This window comes from Ammospiza caudacuta, chromosome 26 (assembly GCF_027887145.1).
Source record: "Ammospiza caudacuta isolate bAmmCau1 chromosome 26, bAmmCau1.pri, whole genome shotgun sequence".
Lineage (NCBI taxonomy): Eukaryota > Metazoa > Chordata > Aves > Passeriformes > Passerellidae > Ammospiza > Ammospiza caudacuta.
In genome coordinates, this window is record NC_080618.1 from 3,867,451 (window position 1) to 3,886,994 (window position 19,544).

The window sequence follows — 19,544 nt, forward strand, 5'->3', positions numbered from 1 at the left end:
CCACGCCGTGTCCCTGTTTACACTTTATTCTGTTCCAGCTGCACCCCAGGGAATTGGGGTTTTCTGAGGGTGCTTTGAAGGAGCAGCCTCACCATGGGTGTGGCAGGCTGGATTTTGCAGGCTAAATCAGCTCCCAGTGGCTGAACTGGGAGTCCCAGTTCACAGAACTCACAGAATTTCCAGAATCACAGAATCACTGGCTTGGAAGAGACCTTCAAAATCATCGAGTCCAACACCTCAACCAAACCCTGGCACCCAGTGCCACACCCAGGCCGTGTTAAACACACCCAGGGATGGGGACTCCACCACCTCCCCGGGCAGAACATTCCAGAATTTATTCCATTCTTTATCACTCTTTCCATAAAAAACTTTTTCCTAATACCCAATCTATGATATTTCCCTTGGCTCAGCTTTGAGACCGTGTCCTCTGGTTCTGTCAGTGCTGCCTGGAGAAGGAGAAAGTTAAGGCAAAGTGGGAGAGCAGTGCCTTCCACCGAGCTCAGGGTGTGGGAAAGGATTTATCCACCTTTCATAGACCCACATTAAACAATTCACCCTTTTTTCCACAAAAGGAGGAAACACTGAGCCCAGAGCTCATGGGTGTGGTATTTTCAGAGACTCCCATCGAAGGGAGGAATGATGCATCTGAATCCATGTTTTTAGAAGGCTTATTTATTATTTTATGATCTATATTATATTAAAGAATACTATACTAAAGAATAGAGAAAAGATCCAGGCAGAAGGCTAAAAGATAATAAAGAAACACTCGTGACTGCTTCCAGGGTACCAATACAGCCTGGCCATGATTGGTCATTAAATGAAAACAATTCACATGTTGGATAAACAATCTCCAACCATGTTTCAAAGCAGCAAAACACAGGAGAAGCAAATCAGATAATTATCATTTTCTGGTTGTTTTGTTGGTTTTGTTTTTATTTTTTTGAGGCTTCTCATCTTCCCAGGAGGAGAATCCTGGGCAAAGAATTTTTTCAGAAAATATGACGGTGACAGATGGATGTGTTGATATCCTGGGAGGGAGAACAAACATGGAATTAAACTCCAAGGAGTTGGTGAAGGCAAATGTTGGATGGACAGGCCTAATCCTGGGGTTTTTAGGTATGGGAGGAAATACAATTTTCCTCACATTTCAGCATTTGGCTCCATTTCTGTGCCCTCATGAGCCATAATTTCCCCAAGAAGAGCAGCCCTGCCAGGGTTCTCTGGCTCAGAGAGAGGCTCTGCCCTTGTCCTTTGTCATCTTTGCCATCTTTGTCATCCCACTGGAATGGCTTTGCCAGGCTGGGGATGCTGGCCTGGCTCCCTCCTGCATTCCTGGAGCTTCTCCCTCCAGTTCTGGTCAGGGCTTTGCTCCCCCTCAGCCCTTTGGGGGCTGCAGAATCACCGGGAAGGGCTGCCAGCTCCACATGGGAACCACAAACGGGATTTTAATGAGAGAGAAGCAAAAAAAGGGAGAAGATTCCCATTCCCATCAGCCTCCCCTAGGAATGTCCTCCCACCCTGCCCAGCTGTGGTGTGAGGGGTGGACACAGGGCTGGCCAAGCTGCCCAAACCCCATTAGTAAATTGTGGGTGAAATTAAACCCAACGCATTCACAACTCTGCCTTGTTGTTCTTTCTAACCAGTTTTGGAAGCAGGAGCTGAGATTTGCAGGAGGATCTTTTCTGATTGAAATTTCAATTTTCTGCTGCTGCTTATCCTGAGAAGACCCAAATTATTCCATTTTTCTGCCAGCACCTCGAGCCCATTCTCTGCAGCTGTTCTCTGCTGTTTCCCTCAGTGCTGGAATCCTCGACCTGCCCCAGATTTCTTTTCCTGACTCCTCATCCACCCTGTGGGTGTTTCATTCACAGCCAACGTGTCAACGTCCCAGTTCTGTGTCAGGAATGTCAGGCCTTGACTGGAAGCAGATTCCAGCACAAAGACCCAGCCAAAAGGTCACAATTTGTGAAGTTTGTAAATTATGAAACAGTGGAAACTTGGTTTTTCCTGGGATTCTTGCATGCTTGAGTCGCAGAGAATACTGGAAAGAATTTAACTGTGAAATTATAACAATAACTTCACAGATTTTTGTTTTATTTTTACCAAAAAATCAGCAGATTTTTTCCAAGTTTAGAATGCTGGAGGTCACTGTGGTGTTCACAACCTGCTGGGGTGTTCCCTCACCACACAAAACGAGTTTTTTCCCTGTTTTTTTCCCCAAGGAATGGGTCCCATCCACCTGAACGAGATCGACTGCACGGGCTTCGAGAAGTCGGTCACGGACTGCAAGTTCAACACCGAGTCCCAGGGCTGCAACCACGAGGAAGATGCTGCTGTGAGGTGCAATGTGCCAGCCATGGGCTTCCAGAACCAGGTGAGGAGCTGAGGGACCCAGGTGGGAGGGAATTTTGGGTGGGAATTTTGGGCAGGAATTGTTTCACCCAAGCCGTGAGTATTTAATTCAGGTTTTAACTAAAAAAGGAGGGGAAATGAGGATGAGTGTCCCATTTTATGTGGGTTTTGGGCTCCCCTGAACTCGTCTCATGTGGTGGTGTGCAGGGGTCCCAGGACGAGGGAAGAGATGAGAATCTTGACTCCATGTTTCAGAAGGCTGATTTATTGTTTTATGATATATATTATATTAAAAGAAAATTATGTATTAAAACAATACTAAAAGAATAGAAGAAAAGATTTCATCAAAAGGCTTGCAAGGAAAGGAATGGAATGATAATAAAATCTTGTGACTGGTCAGAGAGTCCCAAACAGCTGGACTGTGATTGGCCATTAATTAAAAACAACCCCATGAGACCAATCAAAGATGCACCTCTGGCATTTCACAGCAGCAGATAATTATTGTTTTTAATTAATTAACAACTGGACTGTGATTGACCATTAATTAAAAACAACCCCATGAGACCAGTCAAAGATGCACCTCTGGCATTCCACAGCAGCAGATAATCATTGTTTTTCTTTTCCTCTGAGGCTTCTCAGCTTCTCAGGAGAAAAATCCTGGCAAAGGTATTTTTCATAAAATATCATGGCGACAGTCTCAGAGTCCTGAAAATGAGGAAGGCCAGGTTGGAAGGGGCTTGGAGCAACCTGGGATGGTGGAAGGTCCCTGCCCATGGTAGAGGGTGGCACTGGATGATTTTTAACCCAATTTTTAACTCTTTCCTACACAACCATTCCATGATTCTGTGCTAACTGCATGAACCAAAAACAGATTCCTCTGAGTGCTCCTTCCAAATGTCTAAAGGAGCAGGGAAGGGAAGATTTCCCAGGGAATTCCTGCTGCTGGTCCAAGCCATTGAACTGCCAGGCTTGGCTGGACCATCCCCTGCCAAAGTGGGAGAAGAACTGAACTCCCTGAGCTCAAACCCAGAGGAGATTCCCAGTGCTGCTCCATGCCTGGATGGTTCCCCAGTGCCGTCATTCCCCTTGGGGAGCCCCTCCTGATCCCACACAAAGATGGAACACGGTGCTGCACAGCCAGAATGCCCTGAGTCATTTTTCCTATGAAAGATTTGGGAATGTGTTCATCTTTTCCTGACTCCTCATCCACCCTTGTGGATGTTTCATTCACAGCCCACGTGTCAATGTCCCAGTTCTATGTCAGGAATGTCAGGCCTTGACTGGAAGCAGATTCCAGCACAAAGACCCAGCCAAAAGGTCACAATTTGTGAATCCCAATGTGGTCAATGCCCACAGCTCTTCTTTCTGCCAGTCAGACTGGGAGGGAAATCCCTCACCAGGGTTTCTCCAGCTCCGTGTTAAAGGGGGAGTTTTCTGCTGTGCAGCACCCAGGCCACTTCCAGCTGGGGACATCCAATGATTTCCAAATTTTTGAGGGAACAAAATCTTCTTCCCCACCTGTTTCCCCTTCCCTTGGAAGTTTTCAGTGGATTGAGGGGTTTCTGTCCGGCAGCTTCGCCTGAGCGGGGGCCGCAACCCCTACGAGGGGCGCGTGGAGGTGCTGGCCGAGCGCAACGGGACCCTGAGGTGGGGCACGGTCTGCAGCCACAACTGGGGCACCGTGGAGGCCATGGTGGTGTGCAGGCAGCTGGGGCTGGGATTCGCCAGCCACGCCTTCCAGGTGAGCCCTGTCCCACCCTAAACCTAACCCTAAACTTAACCCTAACCCCTAACCCAGCCACACCTTCCAGGTGAGCCCTGTCCCACCCTAAACCTAACCCTAAACTTAACCCTAACCCAGCCACACCTTCCAGGTGAGCCCTGTCCCACCCTAAACCTAACCCTAAACTTAACCCTAACTCCTAATCCTAACCCTAACCCAGCCACGCCTTCCAGGTGAGCCCTGTCCCACCCTAAACCTAACCCTAAACTTAACCCTAACTCCTAATCCTAACCCTAACCCAGCCACGTCTTCCAGATAAGCCCTGTCCCACTCCTAACCCTAACCCTAACACTAACACCAACCGTAACCCTAACCTTAACACTAACCCTAACCTTAACCCTAACCCTAACCTTAACACTAACCCTAACCCCAACCCTAATCTTAACCCTAACCCAGCCCCTGCCTGGGCCTCACATCTGGATGGGTGGGCTGGGGGTGCTGGAGGAGGAGGAGGAGGAGGAAGGATCGTTCCAAAAGGAGATCCAAGGTTGGAGCTGGAAAGACCCCAAGAGTAAAATCTCCTTGTACAACACCTACATGGAGGTAGGGACTTGGAGTAGATGGAGCTGTGGAGGATAAAAAGTGAGGGAACTTCATCAGGAGCTGGAATGATGGGATAAGGGGGAATGGCTTCCTCCTGCCAGAGGGCAGGGTTGGATGGAATACTGGGAATAAATTCTGCCCTGGCTCTGTGGTGAGGAATTCCCAGAGGAGCTGTGATTGTCCCATCCCTGGAAGTGTCCAAGGCCAGGCTGGAGCAACCTGAGATAGTGGGAGGTATCCCTGCCTGGGTAGGACTGGATGAGTTTTAAGATTTTTAAGGATTTGGTGATAAACATTCTGCTTCCCTGAGTTCTCTGTTGTTTTCTCACAGCTCAGGTTTCCTGACATTCACCAATCCCTCCTTGGGCTGGTGGCTGCATGCAGGTTCTTGTCCCTCCCTGAAATGCAGAGGTCAGGTTCAAACTGGGGTCAGGTCTCCTGAAAAAACGGGATTTTGCCCCTGGAGTTGCTCCAGGGCAGCTCCATGAATTGTTGGTATTCCCTGCTCCTCCCTGCTGCTTCTGCATGGCCAGGAGTGACCCCTCAGTCCTGCCCCACCCTGGGAGTGTCCCAGGCCAGCTTGGAGCACCCTGGGGTAGTGGAAGGTGTCCCTGCCCACGGCAGGGGTGGAATGGGATAAAATGGGATTTAAGGTCCATATTCCCATATGGTGAATTGTTCCCCCCCAGGCTTTTCCTGCTCAAACTCAGAGTAGGATTAGATTGGATATTCAGGACAAATCCTTCTCTGGGAGGGTGGGGAGGGGCTGGAATGGATTCTCTACAGAAGCTGTGGCTGCCCCATCCCTGGAAATGTTCAAGGTCAGATTGGACAGGGCTTGGAGCAAGCTGGGATAGTGGGAGGTGTCCCTGCCCAGGTGGGACTGGATGAGATTTAAGATATTTAAGGATTTCATGATAATCCCAAATTATTTGGATTATTAATGCTTCCCTGAGTTCTCTGTTGTTTGCTCACAGCTCAGGTTTCCTGACATTCACCAATCCCTACGTGGGCTGGTGGCTGCATGCAGGTTCTTGTCCCTCCCTGAAATGCAGAGGTCAGGTTTAAACTGGGGTCAGGTCTCCTGAAAAAATGGGATTTTTCTCCTGGAGCTGCTCTGGTGCAGCCCTGGATGCAGCTCCATGAATTGTTGGTATTCCCTGCTCCTCCCTGCTTCTGCATGGCCAGGAACAGCACCTCAGCTCTGCCCCACCCCTGGGAGTGTCCCAGGCCAGACTGGACAGGGCTTGGAGCGAGCCGGGCTGGTGGAAAGTGTCCCGGCCCATGGGATGAGCAATCCAAACCATTCCATGACCTCTGCCACCCTGGGCTCATGGACAGATCCCAGCCCTTCTCCACGGCCAGGGAGGGATCTGCAGGTCCTCAGGGGACACTCAGGGCTGGGACACCGAGCGGGAAGGAGGCTGGAGCTGCCCATGTGCTGCTGGGGCCATTCCCTGCTCCAACTCCTTCCTCCAGCTGATTTCCCCCATCAAACCCCGGGAGCTGAGGATCTCCACATCCCTGAGCATGGCCTTTCCGACTGCCTGCCTCTGTTGACACAGCCCTGGGAGTCCAGCGAGGAAAAGGCATTTTTTCCCTGAGCTGAGGCTGCTGGAATTTGGAACAGAAAAGGCTCTTATGCTGCCCCAGCTCTGGAGCATAAAGCCCCAGTGTGCTGAACAGGGCAGCCCTGTGTGCTCCCAGCCTTCCCAAACAGCCGGGGGCAACGGGAGCCAGGGGACACCGGGGGTTTCTTTTCCTGGAAACTGCTCCCAGCTCGGGCACAGACAGATCTCGGAGGGTTTTTTTAGATTCTCTCTCCCCTCCCCTTCTCCCACGTTCTGGGGTTTGGGAGTTGATGTTGTGTCATTCCCGTGAGTTTGATAGAACTGGAGGATGAGGAGAGGAGAGGAGAGGAAGTTTCATCAGGAACTGGAATGGTGGGAGAAGGGAGAATGGCTTCCCACTGGCAGAGGACTGAGTTAGATGGGATATTGGGAATAAATTCTTCCCTGCCAGAGGACAGTTAGATGGGATATTGGGAATAAATTCTTCACTGACAAAGGACAGAGTTAGATGGGATATTGGGAATAAATTCCCCACTGCCAGAGGAAAGAGTGAGATGGGATATTGAGAATAAATTCCCCATTGCCAGAGGACAGAGTTAGATGGGATATTGGGAATTAATTCTTTGCTTTCAGAGGACAGAATTAGATGGGATGTTGGGAATAAATTCCCCACTGCCAGAGGACAGAGTTAGATGGGATATTTGGAATTAATTCTTCCCTGCTAGAGGACAGAGTGAGATGGGATATTGAGAATAAATTCTCCCCTGGAACAGCGGTGAGGTCCTGGTATGAAATTCCCAGAGAAGTTGTGGCTATCCCTGGAAGTGTCCAAAACCAGGTTTAAACCACCTGGGATAGTGAAAGGTGTCCTTCTCTATGGCATGGGGTGGGACTGGATGGGATTCAAGGTTTTTAAGGATTTGGTGACAAAACTTCAGCTTCCCTGAGTCCCCTGTTCCAGCATCCTTTGTTGGATTATGTGGGGTCTTGCCCTGATCTTCCCTGGTGGAGAATCCCCATTTTAGGCAGGTAAATATCCCCCTAAGAGCCACTAAACCCCAAGGAATGTGTGAAACACCATTTCCTGCCATTTTTTTGCCCAGGAAACGTGGTACTGGCACGGGGACGTCAGCGCCGACGACGTGGTGATGAGCGGGGTGAAGTGCTCGGGGACGGAGATGTCGCTGTCGCACTGCCGGCACGACGGGGCCCACGTGTCCTGCCCCAGGGGAGGGGGGCGCTTCGGGGCCGGCGTGTCCTGCTCCGAGAGTGAGTGACCCGGGATCTGCTCACCGGGCCAGGGGATGTGCAGGGGGAACGGGGGAACTGGATGTGCCAAAGCAACACAGAATTGTAACTCCCTGAACCTGAGAGGTTCTGGCTGGGGCTGCTCCATCCCTGGGAGTGTCCAAGGCAGATTGGAGAAAGCTGGGGTTGTGGGAGGTGTCCCTGCCCATGGTGGGGTGGGATGGGATGGGATCCATGGGGCAGGATGGGATGGGATGGGATCCATGAGATGGGATGGGATTCATGGGATTCATGGGGTGGGATGAGATGGGATGGGATGGGATAGGATCCATGGGATGGGATGGGATTCATGGGATGGGATCCATGGGATCCATGGGATGGGATAGGATCCATGGGATGGGATCCATGGGATGGGTTGGGACAGGACGAGATGGGATGGGACAGCACAGCACAGCACAGCATGGCATGGCATGGCATGAGATTTAAGGTCAACTACTCCCATATGGTCAATGGTTCCGCCCCAGGCTTTTCCTACTCAAACTCAAGAGTGGGATTCATTTGGATATTCAGGAGAAATTGTTCTTTTTGGGAGTGGTGAGGGAACTTCTGGCTGGCTGGGTGCTGCACTGGGCCCGTGGGGACAAGTGCAGGCCTGCAGGAGCTCTGGTGGTGCTGGGATGGAGCTTCCCCCCATAGCAGGGGCTGCTCCTCAGGTTTCCCTCTGTGGAGAAGCTTTAAGGTGAAGGTGAAGGAAAGGAGTCGGTTCTGATGGAGGGTTTGGACCCAGAGCTTTATTCTGGCCCACAGGCCTCTGAATGCAGCACCAGCTCCAACAGAACTCCCTGAGCCCGTGGTTGCTGCTCCTTTGAACCCCGGGGAGAGGGGCAGGGAAGGGGCAGGGAGCCACCAGGCAGGGACAGGAGGGGAGGGACAAAGGGACAAAGGACACCTGGATGGCCCAATGTCCCCAGGGGTAGAGGGCATCCTTTGGATCTGCCAATCCAGGACTGACAGACAGTGATTGTCAGGGGTCAGGGAAGGGAAGGGAGAGGTGACTGAAACACCTGGGAGGGAATCTTCAGGAGAGGGACCTGAGGTTCTGGGGTAAACCTTGAAATCACACCGCAACACTTTTGGGGTGATTTTATTTCATTTACCCCACCCATTGCTCACCGCAGCCGCCCCTGACCTGGTGCTGAACGCGGAGCTGGTGGAGCAGACGGCCTACCTGGAGGACAGGCCCATGTTCCTGCTGCAGTGTGCCCTGGAGGAGAACTGCCTGGCCAGCTCGGCCCACAACACCTCGCTGACCTCGGGCTACCGGCGCCTGCTGCGCTTCAGCTCCCAGATCCACAACAACGGCCAGTCCGACTTCAGGCCCAAGAACGGCCGCCACGCCTGGGTGTGGCACGACTGCCACCGGTGGGTGCCACACCCGGGCTCCCTGCCACCCCCTGGGGCTCCCTGCCACCCCCAGCCCCTCCTGCTGCCATGGGGAAGTCTTGTCCCAGCTTTGTTCCAGTTTTTTCCTGGTTTTGTCCCAGTTTTGTCACAGTTTTTTCCAGTTTTGTCCCGATTTTGTCACAGTTTTGTCCTGGTTTTGTCCCAGTTTTGTCCCAGCTTTGTCCCGGTTTTTCCCAGCTTTGTCCCGGTTTTATCCCAGTTTCATCCCCATTTTTCCCAGTTTCATCCTGGTTTTGTCCTGGTTTTGTCCCAGTTTTCTCCCGGTTTTATCCCAGTTTCGTCCCAGTTTTTCCCAGTTTTTCCCAGTTTCATCCCGGTTTTGTCCCACTTTTTTCTCAGTTTCGTCCCAGCTTTGTCCTGGTTTTGTCCCAGTTTTGTCCCAAGTTTGTCCCAGTTTTGTCCTGGTTTTGTCCTGTCCTGCTTAAAAACCTTAACCTTAACCCTTAAACCTTAAAAACCTTAAACACCAGAGTGGTAAATCTTAAATCTTAGATTTCTTTATAATCTTCCCAAAGAGCTGAGATGTGCAGGTAGCACTGAAAAAGGGGAAACTTGGAGCAATTTTGGACACGGTGGAAGGGAGGTGGGATGGGAAAGGGTGAGGGAGAGGCCAGGAGCCATCTGTGCTCCAAACTGGAACCAGTTTAGATGGACAGGGATGAACTCAATCCCTCTTCAATCTTTCCAGTCTGTGAACAGCAGAGTGTAAACAGCCCAGGGAGTGACTCAGGCATAGCTCAGAATCTGAGTCAGAGAAGCTCAAACTCGCATCAAATTCATTGATTTGAGCCAAATCTGCCTCAAAACATCAGCCTGGCCTTGGCCTTGGGCCTCTGCTCTGCCTCCTGCCCTGGGACCTCCTGTTTGGATGTGGAAGTAGAATAAAAATGGGAAAGACCCCAAGCAGGGAGTGAAAAATGATTTCATTTTTCATTCTGGCAGATGGCAATTTCTGGATTGTTTTGGTTTTTTTTAGAGAGGGGAAACGCAGGAAAAATTTCCTCCCCTTCCCCCTTTGCTCATGCCCATCTTTAAATCTATGAGCAATGGTGGTGATTGGAAGTGTTTCAGCCTTGATTATTTTTACAGCTGGAAAGGAGTGGATTTATGCCCGTTTTTCTCCTTTTCTTTTATTTTATTTTATTTTTTTTTTAATCTTAAGCAACTGGTTCTGAGTTAGGCCCTGTCTGAGCCTTGGCTGAGCTGAGCTTTGCAGCTGGGCCCTGCTGGGTCTCAGTGCAGGGTTCCAGGGCTGGCATGGGCATTCCCAAAGCTGGGATAGGCATTCCCAAAACTGGGACAGACATTCCCAAAGCTGGGATAGACATTCCCACACCTGGGATAGGCATTCCCAAAACTGGGACAGGCATTCCCAAAGCTGGGATAGACATTCCCACACCTGGGATAGACATTCTCAAAGCTGGGATAGGCATTCCCAAAGCTGGAATACACATTCCCAAATCTGGGATTCACATTCCCAAATCTGGGATAGGCATTCCCAAATTTCAGGTAGGCCTTCCCAAAGCTGGGATAGGCATTCCCAGTGCTGGGATACCCATTCCCAAAACTGGGATACCTATTCCCAAAGCTAGGACAGACATTCCCAAAGCTGGGACAGACATTCCCAAAGCCAGGACAGACATTCCCAAATTTGAGATAGGCATTCCCAAAGCTGGGACAGACAATCCCACACCTGGGACAGACATTCCCAAAGCTGGGATAGGCATTCCTATAGCTGGGATACCCATTCCCAAAACTGGGATACCCATTCCCAAAGCTAGGACAGACATTCCCAAAGCTGGGATAGACATTCCCAAATTTGAGATAGGCATTCCCAAAGCTGGAATAGGCATTCCCAAAGCTGGGATAGACATTCCCAAAGCTGAGATAGGCATTCCCAAATCTGGGATTCACATTCCCAAAGCTGGGATAAGGCATTCCCAAATTTGAGATAGGCATTCCCAAAGCTGAGATACACAATCCCAAAACTGGGATACCCATTCCCAAGCTAGGACAGACATTCCCAAAGTTGGGATAGGCATTCCCAAAGTTGGGATAGACATTCCCAAATTTGAGATAAGCATTCCCAAAGCTGGAATAGGCATTCCCATAGCTGGGTTACACATTCCCAAAGCTGAGATAGGCATTCCCAAAGTTGAGATACACAATCCCAAAGCTGGGATAGGCATTCCCAGTGCTGGGATACACGTTCCCAAAGCCGGAATACGCATTCCCAAAGTGAGGACAGACATTCCCAAAGCTGGGACAAACATTCCCAAATTTGAGATAGGCATTCCCAAAGCTGGGACAGACAATCCCACACCTGGGACAGACATTCCCAAATTTGCTATAGGCATTCCCAAAGTTGGGATAGACATTCCCAAATTTGAGATAAGCATTCCCAAAGCTGGAATGGGCATTCCCATAGCTGGGTTACACATTCCCAAAGCTGAGATAGGCATTCCCAAAGTTGAGATACACAATCCCAAAGCTGGGATGCCCATTCCCAAAGCTGGGATAGACATTCCCAATGCTGGAATACCCATTCCCAAAACTGGGATACCTATTCCTAAAGCTGGTACAGACATTCCCAAAGTTGGGATAGGCATTTCCAAAGCTGGAACAGACATTCCCAGTGCTGGGACAGACATTCCCAAAGCTAGAACAGATATTCCCAAAGTTGGGATGCCCATTCCCAAAGCTAGAACAGATATTCCCAAAGCTGGGATACCATTCCCAAAGTTGGGATGCCCATTCCCAAAGCTGGGGCTGAACAGTAAATTAATGATCCCTTGGGATAATTGTCCCTGTCTGTCCCCACAGGCACTACCACAGCATGGAGGTGTTCACCCACTACGACCTGCTGAACCTCAATGGCACCAAGGTGGCCGAGGGACACAAGGCCAGCTTCTGCCTGGAGGACACCGAGTGTGAGGCAGGTCTGTGTCAGGGCCCCCTGTCCCAGGAATTCTGTCCCCTTCCCGAGGAGGTGACAGCTCCTGAGGGGTGAACATGGCCTGGAGAAGCCAGGAACCAGCCATGGATGGATGGATGGATGGGTGGGTGGATGGATATGGATGGATGGATGGATGGATGGATGGATGGATGGATGGATGGATGATGGATGGATGGTGGATGGATGGATGGATGGATGGATGGATGGATGGATGGATGATGGATGGATGATGGATGGATGGATGGATGGATGGATGGATGGATGATTGATGGATGGATGGATGGATGGATGATGGATGGATGGATGGATGGATGGATGGATGGATGGTGGATGGATGGATGGATGGATGATGGATGGATGGATGGATGGATGGATGGATGGATGGATGGATGGATGGATGGATGTTGCATGAATGGATGATGCATGGATGGGAAACCCCAAGTCCCCCATTCTCTTTTCCACCCTCAGCTCCCTCCATCCCACCTCTGAGCTGCCCCACAACCCCAAATTGTGCATTCCAGTGAGGAATTCCAAAAGAAGCCTCCAGCTGCTGGAAGGCAGCCACTCCTTAAATCTCCCCCAAAACACCACCCCTGGAGTTCATCCCTGTCCATGGGGAACAAGCAGGAATTTTCTGGGAATTCTGCTGCGGATTTAACCCTTTTTGTTTAATTCTCCTCCCCCAGACGTGCAGAAGCAGTACGAGTGCGCCAACTTTGGGGAGCAGGGCATCACCGTGGGCTGCTGGGACGTTTATCGGCACGACATCGACTGCCAGTGGATCGACATCACCGATGTCCCCCCGGGGGATTACCTCTTCCAGGTGGGACAGACAGACCTGGGACACCCCCCTCTTCTTTTATCCTACCAATCACATCCAGAATTCATCAAATTTGTTCATTTGACACCTCCAAATTCTGTTTGTAAAGGGATTCTATTCCCAGATGCCTTAAAGGATTATCCACCAGGATAATCAACACCTCTTCAGGTGGGACAGACAGACCTGGGACACCCCCACTGCTTTTATCTAATCAACCACATCCAGAATTCACCAAATTTGTTCATTTGACACCTCCAACTTCTGTTTGTAAAGGGATTCTATTCCCAGATGCCTTAAAGATAAAGGATTATCCAGAAGGATAATCAACACATGATTCCCAAGGGAAAAATCAGGGCCCAGTGTGAAGATTAAAGTCTTAAAAAAATCCAAGTCCAGCTAATCCTGGATAGGCCCAGCCCAGCTGATGTTGCTGACAGTGTTGTCACACCCCCAAAGCACAGCACCCCTCTTTGGAGCTGGTTGTCAGCAGCATTCCCTGAATTTTGGGATTCCCAGGTGCTGGTTTTGGGGTTTTTGCAGGAATACTGGCCAGGCCCATGGGGGGAATTGTCCTGGTCCAAAAACAGCCAGTGGCACTGGGAAGGAAGGAAAGGAGAGGAATTGTTTCTGTCTGGACTGTGTGAAATGGAAAATGGGGGTTTGGAGGGACATTTGGGGCACGGGGGAAGGGGTGGCTGTGGTGAGTTGGAGACGGAGCAGCTCTGCTGGGAGGAAAGGCTGAGGGAACTGGGAATGTTCCCCTGGAGAAGGGAAGGATCCAGGAGAGCTCAGAGCTCCTGAAGGGGCTCCAGGAGAGGGGCTGGGGACAAGGGATGGAGGGACAGGACACAGGGAATGGCTTTGAACTGGGAAAAGTGAGATTGGGGTGGGATATTGGGAAGGAATGAGCGTGGGAAGGGCTGGATGGAATTCCCAGGGAGCTGTGGCTGCCCCTGGATCCCTGGAGGGTCCAAGGTGAGTTTGGAGCACCCTGGACAATGGGAGGTGTCCCATGGCAGGGGTGGCTCTGGATGGGTTTAAATCCCTTCCAACCCAAACCATTCCCTGATTTTTTCACACCTGGGAGCTGAGTTTGCACAGACAGGACATGGGAACTCTACACCCACCCACCAGGTGAGCAGTTTCTCACCTGGAAAAGGAACCAAAAATGCTGGAATTCTGCCAGGGAATGGCTTCCACTGCCAGAGCGCGGGGATGGATGGGATTTTGGGATGGAATTCTCAGAGGGCAGGGATGGATGGGATTTTGGGATGGAATTCTCAGAGGGCAGGGATGGATGGGATTTTGGGATGGAATTCTCAGAGGGCAGGGATGGATGGGATTTTGGGATGGAATTCTCAGAGGGCAGGGATGGATGGGATTTTGGGATGGAATTCCCAAGGAGCTGTGGCTGCCCCCGGATCCCTGGCAGTGCCCAAGGCCAGGCTGGAGCCCCCTGGCACAGTGGGAGGTGTCCCTGCCATGGCAGGGGTGGCTCTGGATGGGATTTCAGGTCCCTTCCCACCCCAACCATCCCAGGATTCCCTGACTCAGCCTTTATTCCCTGACCCGCCTTTATTCTACTCCTTTCTCTCCCTTTACAAAACAAATCACATTTCCATTTTTTGCCTAAAAAAAATGCCATAAAAACCAACTGATCCTGCCAAATCCCCCTTTAACAACCCCACCCCTGTCCCTGCACCCCTCCCAGGTGGTGATCAACCCCAACTACGAGGTGGCAGAGTCAGATTATTCCAACAATGTCATGAAATGCCGGAGCCGCTACGACGGGCAGCGCATCTGGATGTACAACTGCCACATAGGTGAGGGCTGGGATCCCCTGGAATGCTCCAAGGATTCCTCTCAGACCAGGAATTTCATGTTTTACCCCCCCTGAATAGCTCTGGTGCAATCCCAGCGTCCTGGGAAATTCCTTCCTCCCAAAATCCAATTATTTTGCCAAGCTGGGATCTCATCGGATCACAGATCTTCTCTTGGAAAGCAAACAAAACAGTGGGAAAGAGAATTCCTGCTGTACCAGGCAGGAATTAAAATGTCCCTGGAATGTCAGGGAAATCTCTGTTTTCTTGGAAAAAAATTAAATTTTCTCATTTAGTATTTTTCTTTTCAGTCCTGGAATACCAAAGCCAAACTAATTTAAATTTGGATTATTCCATTGTCAAAACCATGGAAAATGGAATTAATCTGGGGGCTTTTCAGGACTGTTTTTACCACAAAAAAATGAATTAACGCAACTCCCTGCCCAGCTCCAAATAAAACCAGCTTTGAAAATTCCCTTCTTCAAGGAATGTTTTTCCTGGAAAAAAAAAAAAAAAAAAAAAAAAAAAAAAAAATCCAGATTTTTCTCATTATTTTGTTGGGATTTCAGCAGAAAATTCTGGTCCTGTGTGTCACATTTCAGGCTGTGACCTAGTTCAGGAAAGTGAAGCCCATTCCAGCTGTTGTTTGGGCTCTGCAGCTGAGCTGGGAGATAGTTCTGGTTAAAAATAAAGGTTTTAACTTTCACTTTGTCCTAATTTGAGAGAAATTAGGGTTCATTTCTGGTTCAGAGCAGAGCCCTCACACCCTCACAGGCCTTGTTGGGCCTCACTTTATTTTTTTAAGCACCAAACCAGTGAAATTTGGGTCATTCAGTCTTGCAAATCCTCGTCCAGCTCTTCTGGGATCTCCTGGCTGTGCCAGTTAGGGCAAGATTTAATTAAAACTTCGTTTAATTAACCCCAAACCTTTAAGCCCTTCATTTCCTGGGCACTGGTTCCACCCAACCCTGATGTTCCCAAGTGCTTTTCCCTGTGCTCTCCTGGTGTTCCCAAGGGATTTTTCCTCTCCCAGTGTTCCCAAGGGTTTTTCTCTCCTCACCCTGCACCTTCCCAATGTTCCCAAGTGGTTTTCCCATGTTCTGTTGGTGTTCCCAAGGGTTTTCCCCATGTCCTCTCCATGTTCCCAAGGGTTTTAACCTCTCTTGGTGATCCCAAGGGTTTTTCTCCATGCTCTCCCCATTTTCCAAGTGCTTTTCCCTCTCATGGAAAGTATTTTTTTCCCTGCTCACCCTCTGCTTTCCTGGTGTTCCCAATCCCAAGTGCTTTCCCTGTGCTCTCCCAGTACTCCCAAGGCTTTTTCCCTCTCTTGGTGATCCCAAGGGTTTTTCTCCATGCTCTCCCCGTGTTCCCAAGTGTTTTCCCTGTGCTCTCCCAGGGATCCTGAGTGTTTTTCCCCGTTCCTGCTGACCCCGTGCTCTCCCAGTGTTCCCAAAGGTTTTTTCCCATGCTCTCCCCATTTTCCAAGGGTTTTTCCTCTCCTGGCGTTCCTGAGTGGTTTTCCTGTGCTCTCCCCATGTTCCCAAGGGTTTTCCCTCTCCCAATATTCCCAAGTGTTTTTCCCATGCCCTCTCCATGTTCCCAAGGGTTTTCCCCTTTCCCAGTGATTCCCCAGAGTTTTTCCCCATGTCCTCCCCGTGTTCCCAAGGGTTTTCCCCTCTCCTGCTGTTCCTAAATGCTTTTCCCTCTCATGGTGTTCCCAAGTATTTTTTTTCCCTGCTCACCCTCTGCTTTCCTGGTGTTCCCAATCCCAAGTGCTTTCCCTGTGCTCTCCCAGTATTCCCAAGGGTTTTTCCCTCTCCCAATGTTCCCAAGTGTTTTTCCCATGTTCTCTTGATGTTTCCAAGGGTTTTCCCCTCTCCCAGTGATTCCAAGGTTTTTTCCCATGTCCTCCCCGTGTTCCCAAGGGTTTTTCCTGTGCTCTCCCCATTTTCCAAGTGCTTTTCCCTCTCATGGTGTTCCCAAGTATTTTTTTTTCCTCCTCACCCTCTGCTTTCCTGGTGTTCCCAATCCCAAGTGTTTTCCCTGTGCTCTCCCAGTATTCCCAAGGGTTTTTCCCTCTCCCAATGTTCCCAATGGTTTTTCTCCATGCTCTCCCCGTGTTCCCAAGTGTTTTTTCTGTGCTCTCCCAGGGATCCTGAGTGTTTTTCCCTGTTCCTGCTGACCCCGTGCTCTCCCAGTGTTCCCAAAGGGTTTTTTCCATGCTCTCCCCATTTTCCAAGGGTTTTTTCCTCTCCTGGCGTTCCTGAGCGGTTTTCCTGTGCTCTCAAAGGTTTTTCCTGTGGTCTCCCAGTATTCCCAAGGGTTTTTCCCTCTCCCAATATTCCCAAGTGTTTTTCCCATGTTCTCTTGATGTTCCCAAGGGTTTTCCCCTCTCCCAGTGATTCCAAGGGTTTTTTCCCATGTCCTCCCCGTGTTCCCAAGGGTTTTTCCTGTGCTCTCCCCATTTTCCAAGTGCTTTTCCCTCTCATGGTGTTCCCAAGTATTTTTTTTTCCTGCTCACCCTCTGCTTTCCTGGTGTTCCCAATCCCAAGTGCTTTCCCTGTGCTCTCCCAGTATTCCCAAGGGTTTTTCCCTCTCCTGGTGATCCCAAGTGTCATTGCCACGCTCCCCCCCTGTTCCCAAGGGTTTTCACAATATTCCCAGGTGTTTTTCCCACCCTCTCCCAGTATTCCCAGGTGGTTTTCCCATTCTCTCCCGTTCCAAATGGTTTTCCCAGTATTCCATGGGGTTTTCCCAATATTCCCAGGTGTTTTTCCCACCGTCTCCCAGTATTCCCAGCTGTTTTCCCCTCTCCTGCTCACCCCTGGCTCTCCTGGTGATCCCAAGTGTTATTGCCACGCTCCCCCCCGTTCCCAAGGGTTTTCCCAATATTCCCAGGTGTTTTTCCCTCTCCCCTGGTGATCCCAGGTGTTTTTCCCACCCTCTCCCAGTATTCCCAGCTGTTTTCCCCTCTCCTGCTCACCTGTGGCTCTCTTGGTGATCCCAAGGGTTACCCCCACGTTCTCTCCATGATCCCAAGGGTTCTTGCCACGCTCCCCCCCCCCCCCCCGTTCCCAAGGGTTTTCTTAATATTCCCAGGTGTTTTTCCCACCCTCTCCCAGTATTCCCAGCTGTTTTCCCCTCTCCTGCTCACCCCTGGCTCTCTTGGTGATCCCAAGGGTTACCCCCACGTTCTCTCCATGATCCCAAGGGTTACTGCCATGCTCCCCTCCCGTTCCCAAGGGTTTTCCCAATACTCCCAGGTGTTTTTCCCACCCTCTCCCAGTATTCCCAGGTGGTTTTCCCTCTCCCCTGGTGATCCCAGGTATTTTTCCCACCCTCTCCCAGTATTCCCAGGTGGTTTTCCCTCTCCCCTGGTGATCCCAGGTATTTTTCCCACCCTCTCCCAGTATTCCCAGGTGGTTTTCCCATTCTCTCCCATTCCAAATGGTTTTCCCAGTATTCCATGGGGTTTTCCCAATATTCCCAGGTGTTTTTCCCACCCTCTCCCAGTATTCCCAGGTGGTTTTCCCATTCTCTCCTGTTCCAAATGGTTTTCCCAGTATTCCCAGGTGGTTTTCCCCTCTCCTGCTCACCCCTGGCTCTCTTGGTGATCCCAAGGGTTACCCCCACGTTCTCTCCCCGATCCCAAGGGTTACTGCCATGCTCCCCTCCCGTTCCCAAGGGTTTGCCCAGTATTCCCAGCTGTTTTCCCCACCCTCTCCCAGTATTCCCAGCTGTTTTTCCCTGCTCCTGCTGACCCCCTGCTCTCCCCGTGGCCTCTCCAGGCGGTTCCTTCAGCGAGGAGACGGAGCAGAAGTTCGAGCACTTCAGGGGACTCACAAATAACAACGTCTCCGCCCGGTAGGATCCCCACTGGTGACTCAGGGCAGCCAGGACTCTGCTCCAGCCCTTCCCAACCACTGCCCCCTCCAGGAAATGGAGCCTCCACCACCAAACTCTGGATTCCGCCCCAAGAAGCCTCTCCCTCCCCGGTTTGGGCGCTCCCGCCATTCCAGCTCTCCTCAGCTCCAGCTCTTCACCGCCCCAGAGGTTCCTCCCACATTGTGCAGCACTCAGGTTGGGTGCCAGCCACCCCAAAAGTGCCTTCACCCCTCGCTCCCGAGGCGTTCTTTGGGAATTCTCAGCTCTCTTCCCACTCCCAGTGCCCGTTTGTGCTGCTGCTTCCTGCGCTCCTCCTCGGCACCGACTCCAGTTCGGCAAGGAAACGGAAGGAAAGGGAAAAATTGAAGGAAAAAAAAAAAAAAACAAAAAAACAACAACAACAAAAAAAAAAAACAAAAACCAAAAACAAACAAAAAAAAAAAAAAAAAAAAAAAACAGGAAAAAAGGAGCAGCTTTGTGTGAGCAGAACAGTGAAAAGCTGAATTTAATACTGCAGTGAAAACGCTTGGATCCAACAACGGCCGCGCTCCGGAGCGGAGCAAATGCAGAACCTGGAATTTCACAGGGAATTTCAATTTCACAGGGAATTTCAATTTCATAAGGAATCTCACAGGGAACTTCAATTTCACAGGGAATTTCATATGGAATTTCATATGGAACTTCACATGGAATTTCACAGGGAATTTCAATTGCACGGGGAATTTCAATTTCACAGGGAATTTCATATAGAATTTCACAGGTAATTTCAATTTCATATGGAATTTCAATTTCATAAATCTCACAGGGAACTTCAATTTCACAGGGAATTTCATATGGAATTTCACAGGTAATTTCAATTTCATATGGAATTTCAATTTCATAAGAAATCTCACAGGGAACTTCAATTTCACAGAGAATTTCATATGGAATTTCACAGGGAATTTCAATTTCATAAGGAATCTCACTGGGAACTTCAATTTCACAGGGAATTGAATATGGAATTTCATGTGGAATTTTAATTTCACAGAGAATTTCAATTTCATATGGAATTTCAATTTCATGGGGAATGTCATATGGAATTTCATGGGGAATTTCAATTTCA

The 19,544-nt window shown here is 50.1% G+C and overlaps 1 protein-coding gene across 1 annotated transcript in view; it reads left to right on the forward strand.

Moving 5' to 3' along the window:
• LOXL2 (lysyl oxidase like 2) overlaps positions 1-18,803 on the forward strand; it is a 57,773-nt gene extending 38,970 nt beyond the window's left edge. Inside the window, exons 6-13 of the mRNA XM_058820219.1 lie at positions 2,223-2,374; positions 3,926-4,093; positions 7,353-7,518; positions 8,676-8,919; positions 11,785-11,900; positions 12,604-12,740; positions 14,449-14,560; positions 18,346-18,803. Coding sequence (XP_058676202.1) covers positions 2,223-2,374; positions 3,926-4,093; positions 7,353-7,518; positions 8,676-8,919; positions 11,785-11,900; positions 12,604-12,740; positions 14,449-14,560; positions 18,346-18,425 — 1,175 coding nt within the window. The 3' untranslated portion in view covers positions 18,426-18,803. The remainder of the gene's footprint in view (positions 1-2,222; positions 2,375-3,925; positions 4,094-7,352; positions 7,519-8,675; positions 8,920-11,784; positions 11,901-12,603; positions 12,741-14,448; positions 14,561-18,345) is intronic.
• Positions 18,804-19,544: the final 741 nt, after the last annotated feature.